General features: G+C 45.6%; 1 protein-coding gene across 1 annotated transcript; it reads right to left on the reverse strand.

The window, feature by feature from the left end:
* Nucleotides 1–1391: 1391 nt before the first annotated feature.
* On the reverse strand, nt 1392–16049 carry LOC311148498 (GTP-binding protein REM 2-like; the record flags this gene model as incomplete). The annotated part of the gene is made up of 5 exons (XM_084185479.1): nt 1392–1684; nt 2846–3023; nt 14299–14372; nt 14613–14928; nt 15996–16049. 5 exons carry the CDS (start codon nt 16047–16049, stop codon nt 1392–1394), a joined length of 915 nt encoding a protein of 304 aa, XP_084041605.1.
* Nucleotides 16050–20788: the final 4739 nt, after the last annotated feature.

The raw sequence follows: 20788 nt of genomic DNA on the forward strand, positions 1-20788 counted from the left end.
CCACAGAGCTGGGCTTTACGGAAGAGTGGCCAGAAAAAAGCCATTGCTTAAAGAAAAAAATAAGCAAACACATCTGGTCAGATGAGACTAAAATTGAGTTTTTTGGCCATCAAGGAAAACGCTATGTCTGGCGCAAACCCAACACCTCTCATCACCCCGAGAACACCATCCCCACAGTGAAGCATGGTGGTGGCAGCATCATGCTGTGAGGATGTTTTTCATCGGCAGGGACTGGGAAACTGGTCAGAATTGAAGGAATGATGGATGGCGCTAAATACAGGGAAAGTCTTGAGGGCAACCTGTTTCAGTCTTCCAGAGATTTGAGACTGGGACGGAGGTTCACCTTCCAGCAGGACAATGACCCTAAGCACACTGGTAAAGCAACACTCGTGTGGTTTAAGGGGAAACATTTAAATGTATTGGAATGGCCTAGTCAAAGCCCAGACCTCAATCCAACTGAGAATCTGTGGTATGACTTAAAGATTGCTGTACACCAGCGGAACCCATCCAACTTGAAGGCGCTGGAGCAGTTTTGCCTTGAAGAATGGGCAAAAATCCCAGTGGCTAGATGTGCCAAGCTTATAGACATACCCCAAGAGACTTGCAGCTGTAATTGCTACAAAAGGTGGCTCTACAAAGTATTGACTTTGGGGGGGTGAATAGTTATGCACGCTCAAGTTTTCTGTTTTTTTGTCTTATTTCTTGTTTGTTTCACCCCCCCAAAGTGGTAGGCATGTTGTGTAAATCAAATGATACAAACCCCCCAAAAAATCCATTTTAATTCCAGGTTGTAAGGCAACAAAATAGGAAAAATGCCAAGGGGGGTGAATACTTTTGCAAGCCACTGTTCCTGTATTTCTACAATGCGAAGAGCATTCAGGGAAGTTTCTGCACTATCAAGTCTCTCAACTGTAACAGAACACACAGAGACAAATACACAGATAAAAAGAGTCACCTTCCTTTCTCATGACTTCTAAAAGTATTTTATTTGGTCCACACTGAAATCACATCGGAATGGAGGTGGAGAATCAGTCCCACCACTACAATATGATGCTTTGTGTTGTATTTACATGTGTTCAGCTAATGAATGGTTTTCTATCTATCATCTATGGTTCTCTAGTACAACATTTCTACATGAATAAACCCAGATACATCCATCACTTCTTTAATGCCATTCTCTCTTCCTGCTCTTCTCTGCTTTATGCATGTGTCATCCCCCACTACTGTATCCTCCTCCCATCACTCACTTTTACACTCACACATTTACACTCACTTTTCTCATAACCATAATTTACCTCTTCAGATCCCTCTCTATTTTGCGATTTCTTACATCTTATTTCCCTCTTGCTCTCTTTCTAGACACCCCTCTTCTATCCCGCCATCATCCCTGATCACAGGGCACCCAGGTCATGGCAGGACCGGGACTTCTGTCTAAAGAACTTGCCCCCGTCTCGTTCCCTCTCACGGGGGTAGCGTGGGACCAGGCTAGTGAGGAAACGCTTAGCACGGTGGGTGATGCTCTCCCGGCCGCCAGCCATGTCGTGCCCACAGGCCCCTGGGGGCACCGGGTTGAGGCCCCTGGCTAACCTCACAGCATACTCCAAGAGCTCCGCCGTGCGGTGATCCAGAGAGGCTGACATCTCCACATACAGACAGTCAAACAGAGAAGCGCTGGTAAGGGCCTCTGAGAGAGACAGGGAGAAAAAGGGAGATGATGATGACGATGATGAGGGAAAAAGAAAAACACCCATAAGCACAGTTGTCAGTGGTAAACACATTTTGGATGAGAGCATTTCGGGTGGGTACACAGTGATGTGCTAGTGTCACAGGTTCATCCATATTAGTTACATGATGAAGCACCACTTATTCTCTCATTGTCCTGTGACTCAGCCCAGCTCCTCTCTGGTTGACCTCAGATACACTACAATATCAATATCCCTGCCTCTGTGGATTTATTGTGTCATTACAGACTAGTGTTCCCAGGACAAACACACACACATTGAAAGCATTTATTAAAAAGATGGAAAAAGCGCATATAAAAGATAGAGTGCAAGACAGCGATCACAGGGAATGAGATGCCAGACAATGAAAAATGGTGAGAAGCAATTGCCCTAATTGGTCCTAATTAAAACTGTGTTTTTTATTAGAGATGAAATTATCCCTGACAGCAGAGGAAGAGAGGTATGTTAAATTATTTTATTTTCTTCTGTGAAAAGTAATTAAGCAGAATGCCTTGCTCTTTGCCTCAAGCCTACTAAGACAAAGGCTCTTGGCTCTGAGACAGCTAGGTCTGAAGAGCTGCAGTCTGGAGAAACACATCACACAGAGACGGGTGGGGGTGAAATGGAGAAGGTTTGAAAGAGCAAGAGTTTTGTTTACATGTGTGTTATAGGTTGGGGGGACCAAACAGCCGAGCTCAGGCTGGTCTTCTGAACACACCACACAGCCATATCCTCAGTTGATATGTACATCTAGATGAATAGGGTGTGTGTTCTCAGTATCTCATGCACAGTTCTCAGCATGCACATTCCCTCCCCCCATACTCCCACACTGCACTGCAGCTGAAGCACTGTGCCACTTTCCGTCTGTATTCCTGTAATTCTCCCCCCACAGCAATACCCTGCAGATATACAGTACAGAACTCAACCTGTCAACACACAGGGTGGAGATGGCAGGCAGGAACAAGGCAATGAGAGGAGAGAGCATCTATAGGGAGAGATAATCTATAGGGAAAGGTATGCGCTAGGACACTGCAGGTTATACAAAGCATCGTAAGGTTGCAGAGACAATGGGGTACATCATTCCATCGCTGTCCTGTAACAAAGAGAGGGCCAAGCTGCCTCACCTTGAGTGCTGACCTCACGTGAACGGACTAGGTCGCTCTTGTTGCCCACGAGGATGATGGGAGTTTGCGGCTGCGTCTCCCTGAGGAGGAGGCGGAGTTGGGCGGTGCGGTGGAAACTGCGCCTGTCCGTCACAGAGAACACCAGGACACACACCTCACACTGGAGAGCAGACAGGTCCTGATAGAGGGAGGGAGAGAGATCACCACAACCATACCACTTTACCTTCCATTTAGTCATATGAATTTCAATGAGAATACACTCCTATGTATAAGAGAGGTCATACTTGACTGTGTATAGAACAACCAAATCTACACTATATACACAAAAGTATGTGGACACCCCTTCAAATTTGTGGATTCGCCTGTTTCAGCCACACCCATTGCTGACAGGTGTATAAAATTGAGCACACAGCCATGCCATCTCCCTAGACAAACATTGGCAGTAGAATGACCTTCCTGAAGAGCTCAGTGACTTTCAACGTGGCACCGTCATAGGGTGACACCTTTCCAACAAGTCAGTTCGTCAAATTTCTGCCCTGCTAGAGCTGCCCCAGTCAACTGTAAGTGCTCTTATTGTGAAGTGGAAACATCTAGCAGCAACAACAGCTCAGCCACGAAGTGGTAGGCCACACAAGCTCACAGAACGGGACCGCTGAGTGCTGAAGTGCCTAGCGCGTAAAAATTGTCTGTCCTTGGTTGCAACACTCACTGCTGAGTTCCAAAATGCTTCTGGAAGCAACGTCAGCACAATAACTGTTCGTCGGGAACTTCATGAATTGGTTTTCCATGGCCGAGCAGCCGCACACAAGCCTAAGATCACCATGTGCAATGCCAAGAGTCAGCTGGAGTGGTGTAAAGCACACTGCCATTGGGATCTGGAGCAGTGGAAACGCGTTCTCTGGAGTGATGAATCACGCTTCACCATCTGGCAGTCTGACGGACGAATCTGGGTTTGGCGGATGTCAGGAAAACGCTACCTGCCCGAATGCATAGTGCCAACTGTAAAGTTTGGTGGATGAGGAATAATGGTCTGGGGCTTTTACTACACCATAGGTCAATATATTCTACCAGTCTAACTTTCTATCCTGCCCTCTATCCAACATTCATAGTGACAATAGTGGTAGGTGGATCGTTTGTCCAGATCTGCAATAGGCTAACTAGCAACCATACCACACATAAAAGCATTCAAAGCTGCATTAATTTTTTTAATATGAATCCACAAGAACAAATAGGAGTAGCTGATAGGCAGCGGTGAGGCCAGGCGCATCATTACGCATGAAATAACATTGAAGTGCTCAGGGGCCCCACAGGGGTGTGTGCTTACTCCCCTCCCATACTCCCTGTTCATCCTCAACTGTGTGGCCACGCACGATTCCAACACCATTATCAAGTTCGCTGACGACACGATGGTGCTATGCCTGATCACCGGTGACGATGAGTCAGCCTACAGGGAGGAGGTCAGTGACCTGGCAGTGTGGTGCCGGAGCAACAACCTCTCCCTCAACGTCAGCAAGACCAAGGAGCTGATCATGGACTACAGGAAAGGGGGAGGCGAGCACGCCCCCATCCACATCGACGGGGCGGCAGTGGAGCAAGTTGACAGCTTCAAGTTCCTCGTTGTCCAAATCACTAAAGCCTTAAAATGGTCCAAACACACACGCACAGTCACGAAGAAGGCGCGACAGTGCCTCTTCCCCCTCAGGAGGTTGAAAAAGTTTAGCATGGGCCCTCAAATCCTGAAAAGGTTGTACAGCTGTACAATTGAGAGCATATTGACTGGCTGCATCACTGCTTGGTATGGCAATAGCACCACCCTCGATGGCATGGCATTACAGAGGGTTGTGCGGACAGCCCTGTACATCACTGGGGCCGAGCTCCCTGCCATCCAGGACCTCTATATCAGGCGGTGTGAAAAGGAGACCCGGAAAATCGTCAAAAACCCCAACCACACAAGCCATTTACTATTTTCTCTACTGCCGCACAGCAAGAGGTACCGGTGCATCAAGTCTGACACAAACAGGCTCTTGAACAACTTCTATCCCTAAGCAATACGACTGATAAATAGCTAACAAAATAGCTACGCGGACTGATTTTATCTTGTATCTTTATTGACCTTTTATTTCAATATTTGTCTCTATGCACACTCACACACACTGTCACTCCAACACACACACAAACACTCAGTCCATCATTTGCTCACTCACACATAATATGCACATACATGTATCCTGACTACACACCCACACACCCACTCACATGCAAGCTGCTGCTACTCTGTTTATCTTATATCCTGTTGCCTAGTCCCCTTACCCCTATACATATCTACCTCCATCACTCCAGTATCCCTGCACATGTAAATATGGTATTGGATCTGACTTTTAAAATATTTCCTGTATAGTATGCTTACTTACTTACTTTATTGTGCAATTCATATTTCCTATTCTTATTTCTTGAGTGTTTTTTTTCTAGTAATACATCGCTATTGATTATTGCATTGTCGGGTTTTGAGTTTGCAAGAAAGGCATTTCACTTTAAACTTGAAGACTTGAGACACGCAGCTCAAAAAGCGCCCCTATTGATCTTGTTTAGCGATAATACAATTATTCTACCTAGACTAGCCTACAACACCACAATGCAATGAATAATTGCATTATTGTCTTTAATTGAGTACAAAATTCTAGTCTAGGCTGCAGTGAAAATGTCATTTGAATAATGGTGCAAAAGCCCTGTAATTGGAATGTTTCATTCCATTTGGATCAGTTGACTCTAGACAGTTTATAAGGTCTAGAAAGGCACAGTAGCAGGCCAGTCTGGCTGTATTTTTACTTCTGATACTGAATGCGCTGTCTGTTGCAGATCATCATTCTCCCAAGTCGTCCTATAATAAAGTGGCTACATATGCTCCCGGCTGGCCCAGATATTCAGGAAAGCTTAACGCAGGCTCTGCCTCCTCTCCAATTCGAGCGCCTTGTCCTCGTGCACCTAGAACCTAACGCTTCAATATAGCCTAAATATTTGTCATTCAACTTTTTTAATGTATTACCTTTTATATGTGGCATAAACACAACCAGTCACAATGTTTTAATCTGATTAAGCTACTTCAAGTCTCCTGTAGGCATGCGCACGTTCGTCCAAAATATAATCCCAGCATCCTCAAAATGGCTTGACATTAACCAGGTTTCCATCCAACCTTTTTATGCGAGTACTTTGGATAAAAAATTTAATGACATCATGGGAAAGCATGCCGTTTATTAGGCTACAGATGAAATAAGTTATGATGAACTTCACAGGGTGGTGAAAGTGCACAGCGATGAGCTTGATGCTCCTGTCAATAAATATTGAGAGTCTTATTCTGCTGACATGATGATCAATGCTTGGCTGCCATTTGACAAATAAAAATAACTCACACTTTTGTCCATACTAATCTCATGTAGGCTATACCCGCACTGTATCTGCGAGCTGTTGGCTAGAGTGCACGTGCCAATCCCAGAGTGGGCACATTCACTTTACCTACACAACGTTTTTTGTGACAAAACCATCAGTAGGCACTAGAGTTGAAAACGCGATGGAAACCCATTGAATTTAACAGCAAAAGTTATTTGTATGTGCACTACACATTTACGCACAGATTTCTATCCACAACAAGTCCATTTCATGGAAACACAACTCTGATGAGAAAATGCCAATATAATTTTTATGCAGATTTTAGAATATTCACATGAAAATCTGTCACTAATTGGATGGAAACCTAGCTATAGACACCAGTGGTGGTCAGTGCGTTTAAGATGAGGGAGGATGGTAAAACATTTTTATGTACATGGCCTTATTTATATTACAGCATATTAGACGACTGTCATTCATATTCCATTCACCCAGCTCAATGTAACATCGATAGGTTTAGGCTACTACATGATACTCAAATTTTCTCTGTACCCATCATGAGGTTGCTACAACCTAGCCTATGAATGAAAGTTTACAACGTAGGTGTACAGGTCGAGATAAATTTGAGTAATCAAGGTGACAGACATTGACACATTCAATACCGCCTTGCAAACTCTTGCCTGCATCTAGTAGATCTAGGGTGTAATCATTAGTCCAACAGTTGCAAACGAGAGTTTCTATTGAACAAATTCAGTTGTTTATCCCCGTTTTAAGAAACGTTTTTCAACAGAATTGGCGCAATGAATACACCCCTGATCACACTCAAACACAGTTCACTTTCATACCAGGCACATACAAACAGCTCATTGTATATACACTGCTCAAAAAAATAAAGGGAACACTTAAACAACACATCCTAGATCTGAATGAATGAAATAATCTTATTAAATACTTTTTTTCTTTACATAGTTGAATGTGCTGACAACACAATCACACAAAAATTATCAATGGAAATCAAATGTATCAACCCATGGAGGTCTGGATTTGGAGTCACCCTCAAAATTAAAGTGGAAAACCACACTACAGGCTGATCCAACTTTGATGTAATGTCCTTAAAACAAGTCAAAATGAGGCTCAGTAGTGTGTGTGGCCTCCCCGTGACTGTATGACCTCCCTACAACGCCTGGGCATGCTCCTGATGAGGTGGCGGATGGTCTCCTGAGGGATCTCCTCCCAGACCTGGACTAAAGCATCCGCCAACTCCTGGACAGTCTGTGGTGCAACGTGGCGTTGGTGGATGGAGCGAGACATGATGTCCCAGATGTGCTCAATTGGATTCAGGTCTGGGGAACGGGCGGGCCAGTCCATAGCATCAATGCCTTCCTCTTGCAGGAACTGCTGACACACTCCAGCCACATGAGGTCTAGCATTGTCTTGCATTAGGAGGAACCCAGGGCCAACCGCACCAGCATATGGTCTCACAAGGGGTCTGAGGATCTCATCTCGGTACCTAATGGCAGTCAGGCTACCTCTGGCGAGCACATGGAGGGCTGTGCGGCCCCCCAAAGAAATGCCACCCCACACCATGACTGACCCACCGCCAAACCGGTCATGCTGGAGGATGTTGCAGGCAGCAGAACGTTCTCCACGGCGTCTCCAGACTCTGTCACGTCTGTCACGTGCTCAGTGTGAACCTGCTTTCATCTGTGAAGAGCACAGGGCGCCAGTGGCGAATTTGCCAATCTTGGTGTTCTCTGGCAAATGCCAAATGTCCTGCACGGTGTTGGGCTGTAAGCACAACCCCCACCTGTGGACGTCGGGCCCTCATACCACCCTCATGGAGTCTGTTTCTGACCGTTTGAGCAGACACATGCACATTTGTGGCCTGCTGGAGGTCATTTTGCAGGGCTCTGGCAGTGCTCCTCCTGCTCCTCCTTGCACAAAGGCGGAGGTAGCGGTCCTGCTGCTGGGTTGTTGCCCTCCTACGGCCTTCTCCACGTCTCCTGATGTACTGGCCTGTCTCCTGGTAGCGCCTCCATGCTCTGGACACTATGCTGACAGACACAGCAAACCTTCTTGCCACAGCTCGCATTGATGTGCCATCCTGGATGAGCTGCACTACCTGAGCCACTTGTGTGGGTTGTAGACTCCGTCTCATGCTACCACTAGAGTGAAAGCACCGCCAGCATTCAAAAGTGACCAAAACATCAGCCAGGAAGCATACGAACTGAGAAGTGGTCTGTGGTCACCACCTGAAGAACCACTTCTTTATTGGGGGTGTCTTGCTAATTGCCTATAATTTCCACCTGTTGTCTATTCCATTTGCACAACAGCATGTGACATTTATTGTCAATCAGTGTTGCTTCCTAAGTGGACAGTTTGATTTCACAGAAGTGTGATTGACTTGGAGTTACATTGTGTTGTTTAAGTGTTCCCTTTATTTTTTTGAGCAGTGTATAATTCCATCTCGCATCTATCTATGCCCTCTCCTCCTCTCACCTTTTTCCTTTGCTTGTGGACTTCAGTGCAGAACACATCAGCTGTCTGTGACCAGGCAAAAAAAACTTTCCAAGCCAAACCTTCATATCATGACTGCTAACTGCTACACACAGCCTACATCATTGTCACGTCATAGTCAACATAGGCATAGCTACTAGAACTAAGGCGTTAGTAAACCCGCTACAATAATGCAGTACAGTTTAGTCATCAGAAATCCGTTTAGCAGTTACATCGGCGGGCCCCGGTGGCAATAAATTAATAAAGCCAAAAGTTTATGGAAGAGTTCCAGTGTTGGATAGCCATAACAAGCTATCTGACATAGCATCCCTCTCTGTTTGAGCCGGGTGTTTGAGTATGCAAAACTAGCTAGCTGCATTTGACACTAGCTAAGTAAGTGAAAGTGAAAGTGGAAATAAATATACAACGAAATATAGCTATCTTTCTCTCTCTCTCCCTCTCTCTCTTGCTTCTCCTTAATTTTGGAAGAAATTAATTTGTTCAAAACTGTTCAACTATTGTCTTTCTCTCTCTTTGATTCAACTACCACATTTTATGCACTATTGTGCTAGCTAGCTGTAGCTTATGCTTTCAGTATTAGATTCATTCTCTGATTCTTTGATTGGGTGGACAACATGTCAGTTCATGCGTCCTCCAGAAGTTGTCATAATTACTGTGTAAATCTGTGGAAGGGGGTGAGAACCATGAGCCTCCTAGGTTTTGTATTGAAGTCAATGTACCCAGAGGAGGACATAAGCTAGCTGTCCTCTGCCTATACCATAGTCCTACCCTACAGAGTGCTGCTGAGGCTACTGTAGACCTACATTGGAAAACAGTGTGTTTTAATCAATTATTTGGTAAGGTGAATATATTTAGTATTGTTTTATCTAAAAAGGATAACTTTTTTAATGTTTCAACATTTTTATTTTTAAGAAATTCACTGAGGATGGTCCTCCCCTTCCTCCTCTGAGGAGCCTCCACTGATAGACACCCTAAAGACTCTGGAAAGTGCGCTAGTCCAATGTCACTTTGATTATGCCTGCACATCATGGTCCACCAGCAGCCCAAAACATCTAAATAATAAGCTACAGACCAGCCAAAACAAGCTTGTAAGAACTTTACTTAAACTCCCCCCTCATACTCATCTGGAGGTTGAGCATTTTATGCAGCTAGGCTTGGTCTGGTCCACGGCCTAAGTCCCCAGGTACCTATCCAACAATTTTTCATTTGTTAGAGATGTCCACCAGCATAATACCAGAGCCAGAGACACTAATATTCACTGTTTTAAATATATGAGTCTATCTGGTAAGAACACATTTTTATATACCTGCGCTGTTGAGTGGAACAAACTACCACAGCAACTCAAAGCCATATCAACCATAACGACTTTTTAAAAGAATGTCAAAAGCTGGCTAATGTGTGAACAGTATAACCTTTTTTTTCTGTATCTCTGTAATGTGTTTGTATACTTTATATGTAATTTAATATGTATTTATGTAAAAGATATGGACCATACTGGAAATAAGTCCCTGACTTTATTGTGCAATCCCGGTCACTTTTAAAAATCTTTGTGCTGTGTGTATATATGTATTATTTTGACTGACAAATAAAATCTATCAATCCAAACTGTGCAGCGACCATTTGATGACTGGAAAGAGACGTCTATTACGAAACACCAAAAAGTTGAATGACGTTCGGAGATTGTCAAGCCAAGCCTTCAATACTGGGTAGGGAGGGACGTATTTTCTGTTTGTCCAGATTGACGTAGTCTATTTACTGTGGTGTTGAAAATGCAAACCATGATATTGAAGTGCCCGAAGTCGGTATGCTTTGTTTATTGGTTGTGTAGTGCATTGGCACAGAAACCTGTTGGTGGAAAATGTGTTGCTTATATTTATATAATTATAAATATGGCATCAAAATGTTGAACATCTTTTTTTATGACACCTTGAGTTGGACCAGCCCACCCCCCCAATACATTTGAACTGTCCCTTATAACTCTGGCATGATGAGTGCTCTATGACAGACAGACCAATGACTCATATCCAAGACTGTGTGATTGTATTTTTTCAACATTTCAAACACATGATTGCATATTGTTCTGGTGGTATGCAGTGAAAGTTGCCTGCAGCAATCAAGAGTGAGAGTGGAGCCCTGTGCTCTTTCATTCTATGATTCCCCGCTGCCTAGAGACAAATTACCATACCACACCAACTGGGAACCACGTCAGTTACTGATGACACACGCAGAGAACACAATCACACACACACACACACACACACACACACTGGATGCCCTTTAAGTGAATCCTTCATAAGTCACTGACAATGCTTCAGGGACACTGAGTGAGCAATGCTAAATTAGAATTCTAAAATCTGAATTTAAGATTCCACTCTTAAGACTGGACTGCATCAAAAGGCTAACTCAAATTCTACTGAACAGAATAGACAGAGCAGCATCACCAACATATCTTGGTCTCTCCTACAAGACAACAAGAGAACGACGTCAGTGATGCAATGTGACACTCTGGCTCTGGGACTTTTGTATTTGAGCCAGGGTGTATTTTGTTTTGTTGGGTTTTGGTTTTGTATTTCTAGGTTTGCCTTTCTGTTGGTTGTATTTCTAGGTTTGGTCTATGACTCCCAATCGGAGGTAACGAGTGTCAGCTGTCGGCTCGTTATCTCTGATTGGGAGCCATATTTATTCTGAATGTTTTCCTGTGGGAATTGTGGGTTTTTGTTCTTAGTTCTGTCAGTGTTGCAGAGGACTTCACGTATCGGTCGTGTTTTGTTGTTTTGTTCCAGACTTGTGAATTAATAAAGTCATGTTTCTTGGACACGCTGCGCCTTGGTCATACTTAGACGACATAGACGACCGTGACAGAAAAACCCACCATCATAGGACCAAGCAGCGTGTCAAGCGGCAACAGGACCCTGCTCCTAAGGATTCATGGACATGGGAGGAGATATTGGACGGAAAAGGGTCATGGACTTGGGAGGAAATCCTGGATGGGATGGATCGCCGTCCATGGAGCGAGACAGTGGAGAGGCGACGGAGAGAGGAGCAACGGCGTCGGCAGGGCCATCGTCGGAAGGATGAGAGGCAACCCCAAATATTTTTTTTGGGGGGGCACATGGCTTGGGCGGCTGGGCAGCAGGAGGCTGCCACAGGGAGATGTGGAGAGAAGGCTTTCGGATTACGGGAGCCATTGGCGAGTAGAGGGAGGGAAGTTGTTGTGGCACGGCGTGAGAGACTGAGGTGTGTTACCAGTCTGGTCCGGCCCGTTCCTGATCCCCAGTTAAGGCCAGTGGTGTGTGTTCCCGGTACGGACCGGCCTGTTCCTACTCCACGCACCAGGTCCGCGATGTGCGTCGCCAGCCCGGCTCGGCCTGTTCCTACTCCACGCACCAGGTCCACGATGTGCGTCGCCAGCCCAGCCTGGCCGGTTCCTGCTCTACGCACTACGCCTGTGGTGTGCGTCGCCAGCCCAGCCCGGCCGGTTCCTGCTCCACGCACGAAGCCTACGGGGTGCGTCGCCAGTCCAGCCCGGCCGGTTCCTGCTCCACGCACGAAGCCTACGGGGTGCGTCGCCAGCCCAGCCCGGCCGGTTCCTGCTCCACGCACCAGGCTCATGGTGTGCGTCGCCAGCCCAGCCCGGCCTGTTCCTACACCACGCACCAAGCCTCCTGTGTGTTCCCCGAGTCCTGTGCGTCCTGTCGCTGCTCTCCGCACTAGGCCTTATGTGCGTCCCCAGGGTCCAGCATGCCCTGTTCCTTCTCCCCGCACTAGGCTTTATGTGCGTTCCCAGGGTCCAGCATACCCTGTTGCTTCTCCCCGCACTAGCCCTGAGATGCGTGTCCTCAGCCCGGTACCTCCAGTTCCGGCACCACGCACCAGGCCTACGGTGCGCCTCAGACGGCCAGAGTCTGCCGTCTGCCCAACGGGGCCTGAACTGCCCGTCTGCCCAAAGGCGCTTAAGCCGCCCGTCTGCCATGAGCCTTCAGAGCCGTCCGCCAGACCGGAGCCGCTAGAGCCTTCCGCCAGACAGGATCAGCCAGAGCCTTCCGCCAGACAGGATCAGCCAGAGCCTTCCGCCAGACAGGATCAGCCAGAGCCTTCAGCCAGCCATGAGCAGCCAGATCCGTCGGCCAGCCATGAGCAGCCAGATCCGTCGGCCAGCCATGAGCAGCCAGATCCGTCGGCCAGCCATGAGCAGCCAGATCCGTCAGCCAGCCATGAGCAGCCAGATCCGTCGGCCAGCCATGAGCAGCCAGATCCGTCGGCCAGCCATGAGCAGCCAGATCCGTCAGCCAGCCATGAGCAGCCAGATCCGTCAGCCAGCCATGAGCAGCCAGATCCGTCAGCCTGCCATGAGCAGCCAGATCCTTCAGCCAGCCATGAGCAGCCAGATCCGTCGGCCAGCCATGAGCAGCCAGATCCGTCGGCCAGCCATGAGCAGCCAGATCCTTCAGCCAGCCATGAGCCGTCCAGCCAGGATCCGCCAGAGCCGTCCAGCCAGGACCCGCCAGAGCCAGCCAGCCAGGATCCGCCATTGAGTCCGGTGCTGTCCCTTAGCCCGGTGCTGCCCCTTATCCTGGTGCTGCCCCTTAGTCCGGTACTGCCCCTTAGTCCGGTGCTGCCCCTTAGTCCGGTGCTGCCCTTTAGTCCGGTGCCGCCCCTTAATCCAGTGGGGTTTAGTTGGGGGGTGGTCATGTGGAGGAGGCTACGGAAGCGGATAGTGACTAAGGTGGGGTGGGGACCACGACCAGGGCCAGAACCGCCACCGTGGACAGACGCCCACCCAGACCCTCCCCTAGACTGTATGCTGGTGCGCCCGGAGTGCGCACCTTTAGGGGGGGGTACTGTGACACTCTGGCTCTGGGACTTTTGTATTTGAGCCAGGGTGTATTTTGTTTTGTTGGGTTTTGGTTTTGTATTTCTAGGTTTGCCTTTCTGTTGGTTGTATTTCTAGGTTTGGTCTATGACTCCCAATCGGAGGTAACGAGTGTCAGCTGTCGGCTCGTTATCTCTGATTGGGAGCCATATTTATTCTGAATGTTTTCCTGTGGGAATTGTGGGTTTTTGTTCTTAGTTCTGTCAGTGTTGCAGAGGACTTCACGTATCGGTCGTGTTTTGTTGTTTTGTTCCAGACTTGTGAATTAATAAAGTCATGTTTCTTGGACACGCTGCGCCTTGGTCATACTTGGACGACATAGACCCTCGTGACATGCAATTAGATCAACAGAATCACAATAAAAGAAAGCTGAAACAGCAGAAGGAGAATATGAAGGAGAATATGTCCCCAGCACTGTACATTTGCTCAGTGAGCAGCTCCCGCCCTCACACATCTATGAACACGTTTGAAGAGTACCCAGGGCAACAGAGGTAAACCTGTGGAAAATAACATGATAATAAGCTTCCAAGCCAGTCAATCACAGAGTCCCACAGGGGAATGTCATATTTCCACACTGAAACCGCCACATTAAGAGTTAGTCCATGAGGGAAGACAGAGGATAAAGGAGTGGGAGAGAGAAGGCTGGGGTAGAGTGGGACCACAGATGTGCTGTTTGGCTCACCTGCCTCCAGTTGTCGTAGATAAGGATGGTGCAGTCCTCGTCATCCACGGTAACAGTGTGCACATAGCCCTCCCCTGAGGGAGAGAGAGACATATCAGGCAAGTCTCAGGTGGGAGATGGGGGAAAGAAGGTTTTCAGCTTTTTAAAAAAAATGACATACACAATGCTGGGGTGTTTTGCACGGCACATATTTGACCTGTTAGTATCATAGACCAATTTTTGTAGAAACAGTGCTCAGTCTGAGGGAAAACTAGACGGGTCACGAGCAGATATTTAGTTCATATATTTTTGTCAACATCCAAACACCAATGTACCTTCAGAATCCACAGATGCAGTTCTATCCAAATCCCCAGCCAAGGCTATAGCAAGGCATGACTTGCCCACCCCATTCTGCCCCAGCAGGGCAATTCGAAAGGGCCCTTCAGAGGAGGGTCCCCCCTCTACCGCTGAGGTGATGGTCTCATCCTTCGCCGGGCTGAAACTGATTGGAGGAGGAGAAGGTCCAGCCAACCCTGATGTCCAATCACAATCATCATGGACTGCTTCCTCCCGTCTGAGCTGGTGTTTGATTGGCAGAGGGGTACTTCCTCTGCGTAAAGGCGGGGCACTGGACAGTGTCATACTGTCACACTAAAAGAGAGACAAATAAATAAATATACACAATATTTAAGCAATAAGGCCCGAGAAGGTGTGGTATATGACCAATATACTGTACCACGGCTAAGGGCTGTTCTTATGCACAACACAACGTGGAGTGTCTTAATGCTATTATAAACTGGTTACCAACATACCTAGAACAGCAAAAAGTAATTGTTTGTCATACCCGTTGTATACGGTCTGATATAACATGGCTTTCAGCCAATCAGCATTCAGGGCTCAAACCACCCAGTTTATAAATTCCCATATAACATGGACCAACCAGGCTCTGACTTTGAGTTCACATTTCCATCAGTATTCCACACTCAGTAGCAGCTTACCATACACACATAAGTCGACAATTGTCTAGATAGCAGGGATGGTGATGTGGCATCCATGTGCAATGCTGCGCTACCTTATATACTACCTCAGCCTCATCTGTCTCCAGGAAGACTTGACACCAATTTGACTGTAATAGACTGTGGGCTAGTCACTCTGTGCCTGACATGTCATAACTTTTAGTGTGATCTGAAATAGAAAGCCCTAGTCACATATATTACATTATCTCACTCTGTCTCTATCACCCTCATTATTAACATCTCTATTGTTTCTGCCTCTCTCTCTCCCCCTCTATATCTATCCATCTCCATTTCTAGCTTCATCTCTCTATTTATGTCTGTCTTTTTCTCTCTCACACAAGCACACAAGCTCACACACAGGCTCACACACACACACACACACACACACACACAAGCTCTCACACACACACACACACACACACAAAGAAATGCAGAGAACCCTTAATAACTGAATGGTCTCCTGCCCATGAAACATTTGATGTCAGTGACATTTGAAGCTCAAAGAAAAAAAAATCAATTAGAACCCTTCATTTATGTCATCAGCACTTCCCGCGTCTTGTCACTCCGCATGCAGACGATATACATTCTTGACAGATGTGTTGTGAGGCAAACGTTAGGTAATTACATATTTGCATCGATATAAACTGTTAAAAAGGTACATGGTGGCTGCCCAGCACATTGTCTTTAAACATCCTTGCCTACCTTCACCAGTGTTTCCTCGATATTGATACTGTCTTTGAGAGCATCTGTCGGCATCTGCAACTTGAAATACACCAGTCTGAAATCGACTTTTACGGAATCCCGAGTGTTTTCCCGCCCTGACTTTCTTATTACTCACGCGCGCTCTACCTCAAGCCACACCAAAAACGGTTCTCTCTGTCTCTCGCTCTCTCGTGCGGACTCACACACGAACACTACATGCACGCACAGACTCTGCTACACAGGCAACTGAACACACGTTTCTCTCTCCCCCACAGTGTGCTCTCCTATACAGTAAGTTCTGTCCTCCTGCAGTGTCTTACCCAATTTTCGCTCTTCTGCATTTATGACTCACTTAAATGACGTGTAATGGTCGTTGTCAGCTTTTCATTTTCTTAGACAAAATTGATTTAGGCTCTTGAGCTACATCTGCGTCGACTACATCTTCTATGTAGAGAAAAGTTCCTGCGAAGTTCAGCTCTATAAAATGTTTGAATGCAGGAGCTATATGGTGCAGATAAACCAGAAATCATCTGCTGATAATAAGAAGCCAATTTTACTCTGCTCTAAATGACCTTTTGGATGCTCCAGGATAGTTACAGTAATAGGTTTACATTTCACCACTAGGGCGCAGCAGAATCGTATTTTTCTCTCTCCAATAACTACCTTTTTTTTTTTAAATAATTTTTTATTTCACCTTTATTTAACCAGGTAAGCCAACACAGAGTTACATATGGGTAAAACAAAACAAAATCAAAAATACAACAGAAAAAAATAAATATATATATATATATATACAGTGTGTGCAAATGTAGCAAGTTATGGAGGTAAGGCAATAAATAGGCTATAGTGCAAAATAATTACAATTAGTATTAACACTGGAATGATAGATGTGCAAGAGATGATGTGCAAATAGAGATACTGGGGTACAAATGAGCAAAATAAATAACAATATAGGGATGAGGTAGTTGGGCGGGCTAATTTCAGATGGGCTGTGTACAGGTGCAGTGATCGGTAAGGTGCTCTGACAACTGATGCTTAAAGTTAGTGAGGGAGATAAGTGTCTCCAGCTTCAGAGATTTTTGCAATTTGTTCCAGTCATTGGCATCAGAGAACTGAAAGGAATGGCGGCCAAAGGAGGTGTTGGCTTTGGGGATGACCAGTGAGATATACCTGCTGGAGCGCATACTACAGGTGGGTGTTGCTATGGTGACCAATGAGCTAAGATACGGCGGGGATTTGCCTAGCAGTGATTTATAGATGGCCTGGAGCCAGTGGGTTTGGCGACGAATATGTAGTGAGGACCAGCCAACAAGAGCGTACAGGTCACAGTGGTGGGTAGTATATGGGGCTTTGGAGACAAAACGGATGGCACTGTGATAGACTACATCCAATTTGCTGAGTAGAGTGTTGGAGGCTATTTTGTAAATGACATCGCCGAAGTCAAGGATCGGTAGGATAGTCAGTTTTACATTGCCTTTTGTGTACGTTTGTGTGTGTGTGTGTGTGTGTGTGCACCAGTTGCGGTCGGTGCCATTTAAGATTAGGTAGGACGATTGTTTTTATGAGCATGGCCTTATTTCTATTACAGAATATTGGATGAAGGTCATTCATATTCCATTCACCCAGCTCAATGTAACATCGATAGGTTTAGGCTACAACATGAATCTTCCCTATAGCCTACCCCTCATGAGGTTGCTACAACCTAGCCTACTAATGAAAGTTTATAATGTAGGTGCACAGGTTCCAGAGACAAATTGGAGTAATCAAGGTGACAGACAGTGACGCATTCAATACCGCCTTGCACACTCTTGCATGCATCTAGCTGATCTATGGTGTAATAAATAGTCCAAACATTTGCAAACAAGAGTTTCTATTGGACAAATTCAGGTAGGTATATCCCCATTTCGTTCTGTTTGCTTCAGTTTAAGAAATTGTTTTTCAACAGAATCAGCGGAATGAATACACCCCTGATCACCGCACACACAGTTCACTTTCATAGCAGCCACATACAAACAGCATCATCACTTTGCACGTTGTACAATTCCTTCTGCTGTGGACTTCAGTGCACAACACAATAGCTGTCTGTGACCAGGCAAAACGTTCATACCATAACTGCTAACTGCTAACTGCTACACACAGCCTACATTGTTTTCAATGTCACCATATTAGCTAACATCATAGTCAACATAGCTACTAGAACTAACGTGTTAGTAAACCCGCTACAATCACGGAGTACAGTGTACAGCAAGCAGTTTAGCAGTTACACCGGCGCGGGCCCCAGTGGCAATAAAATAATAAAACCGAAAGCTTACCTTGACTTGGAAGATGTTCAGTGTTGGATAGCCTTAGCCAAGTAGCTAACATAAATAGCATTCCTCTCTGTTTGAGCCAGGTGTTTGAGTAGGCAAAATTAGCTAGCTGCATTAGCTAGCTAAATAAGTTAATGTGATCTCTGCTGCTTCTCCTGAATTTATGAAGAAATTAATTTGTTCAAAACTGTTCAACTATTGTCTTTCTCTCTCTCTGAGTGAACTACTCACCACATTTTATGCACTGAAGTGGTAGCTATCTGTAGCTTATGCTTTCAGTACTAGATTCATTCTCTGATCTTTTGTTTGGGTGGGCAACATGTCAGTTCATTCAGGCTGCAAGTGCTCTGATAGGTTGGAGGATGTCCTCTGGAAGTTGTCATAATTACTGTGTAAGTCTATGGAAGGGGGAGAGAACCATGAGCCTCCTAGGATTTGTATTGAAGTTAATGTACCCAGAGGAGGACGGAAAATAGCTGTCCTCCGGCTACACCATGGTGCTACCGAAGAGAGAGCTGTTGAGGCTACTGTAGACCTTCATTTCAAAACAGTGTGTTTTAATCAGTTATTTGGTGACGTGAATATATACTGAGTATACCAAACATTAAGAACACCATCCTAATATTGACTTGCACCCACCTCAGAACAGCCTCAATTTACATTTACATTTACATTTTAGTCATTTAGCAGACGCTCTTATCCAGAGCGACTTACAGTTAGTGAGTGCATACATTTTTCATACAGGTATGTGCGGTGCGCAAATTTGGAGGAGATGGCGTTAATAAAAACTGTAGCCTACATTTTGCCTAGTGGCGCGCACTGTTGATTTGTGGCCGCATGAAAAAAAAAAAAAAGTGACCATTCGCACAATCTAAAAATCTCATAAGAAATGCAGTAGTTGTCTTACAGTAACGTTACACTATGCTATTATATTCTATTCTGTTATGTACAATACTATCATAATGTGATGTTGCAGACATTGATTCAGCTTTGATCTAACTTTATTGAACAAGCACCAATCGCCATTCAGAGTAGCTTGTTCTCTACGAGTAGAGCAGAGACTGTGAGTAAGCAGAGAATCCCGCACATGCTCAGAAGCGTCGGGACCTTTAGCCCCTGGGATAAGGGGTCCAGAAAAGTCGTACCACTTTTTTTAAACTAATGATTGTGTCCATGCTATCATCTAAACCTTCTAAGAGATTTTAGAGTGTCAATAAAAAGTCAAAACTTACTTGATTCATACCTTTCCGGGAATGTAGTTTGTCAGGGCATGGACTCTACAAGGTGTTGAAAGCGTTCCACAGCTATGCTGGCCCATGTTAACTCCAATGCTTCCCACAGTTGTGTCAAGTTGGCTGGATGTCCTTTGGGTGGTGGACCATTCTTGATACACACGCGAAACTGTTGAGCATGAAAAACCCAGCAGCATTGCGGTTCTTGACACAAACTGGTGCACCTGGCACCTACCATACCACGTTCAAAGGCACTTAAATATTTTGTCTTGCCCATTCACCCTTTGAATGGCACATATACACAATCCATGTCTCAATTGTCTCAAGGATTAAACATCTTTCGTTAACTTTTCTCCTCTCCTTCATCTACACTGATTGAAGTTGATTTAACTAATCAAATCAAATCAAATTGTATTTGTCACATGCGCCGAATACAACAGGTGTAGATCTTACAGTGAAATGCTTGCTTACAAGCCCTTAACCAACAATGCAGTTTTAACAAGTGACATCAATAAGGGATCATAGCTTTCACCTGGATTCATCTGGTCAGACTATGTCATGGAGAGAGCAGGTGTGCTTAATATTTTGTACACTCAGTGTATTTAGTATAGTTATATCTAAAAATAAGAACTCTTTTAATGTTTCATTATTTTTATTTGTAAGAAATTCACTGAGTAGGATGGTCCTCCCATTCCTCCGCCGAGGAGCCTCCACTGGTGTGCATGTTTAAGTCTTTGGGCATACAGCCTACTACTACTGTACATGTGTTCATATTCGTGTGTGTTTCTGCGATCACTTTATCCCTTGGGCAGTGAGGCTTGTCCTGATAAAGTCTAAGTTCTAACATATTCTCTCTCTCTCTCTCTCTCTCTCTCTCTCTCTCTCTCTCTCTCTCTCTCTCTCTCTCTCTCTCTCTCTCTCTCTCTCTCTCTCTCTCTCTCTCTCTCTCTCTCTCTCTCTCTCTCTCTCTCTCTCTCTCTCTCTCTCTCTCTCTCTCTCTCTCTCTCTCTCTCTCTCATATTATCTAAATGTCTAGCTTCCAGGGGCGGTCTTAGTGATTTGGAGGCCCCAGGCAAAGGCCAGTCTGAGCCCCCTCCATTAGGTAGGATTAGGTGGCTGCCTATGTAGGCAGATTGATGAGGGCGGCATTTCCTGAGCTAAACTGACCAAGAAGCACCTCCAACAAAACATAGAACCTCACATAACTGCACTCACAGTGGGCTAAATTGTCATGATCAGTGGTTTCAAGTTT

The sequence above is a fragment of the Coregonus lavaretus genome (genome assembly GCF_964263955.1).
Source record: "Coregonus lavaretus genome assembly, chromosome: 21".
In the NCBI taxonomy this organism is placed as follows: Eukaryota; Metazoa; Chordata; class Actinopteri; order Salmoniformes; family Salmonidae; genus Coregonus; species Coregonus lavaretus.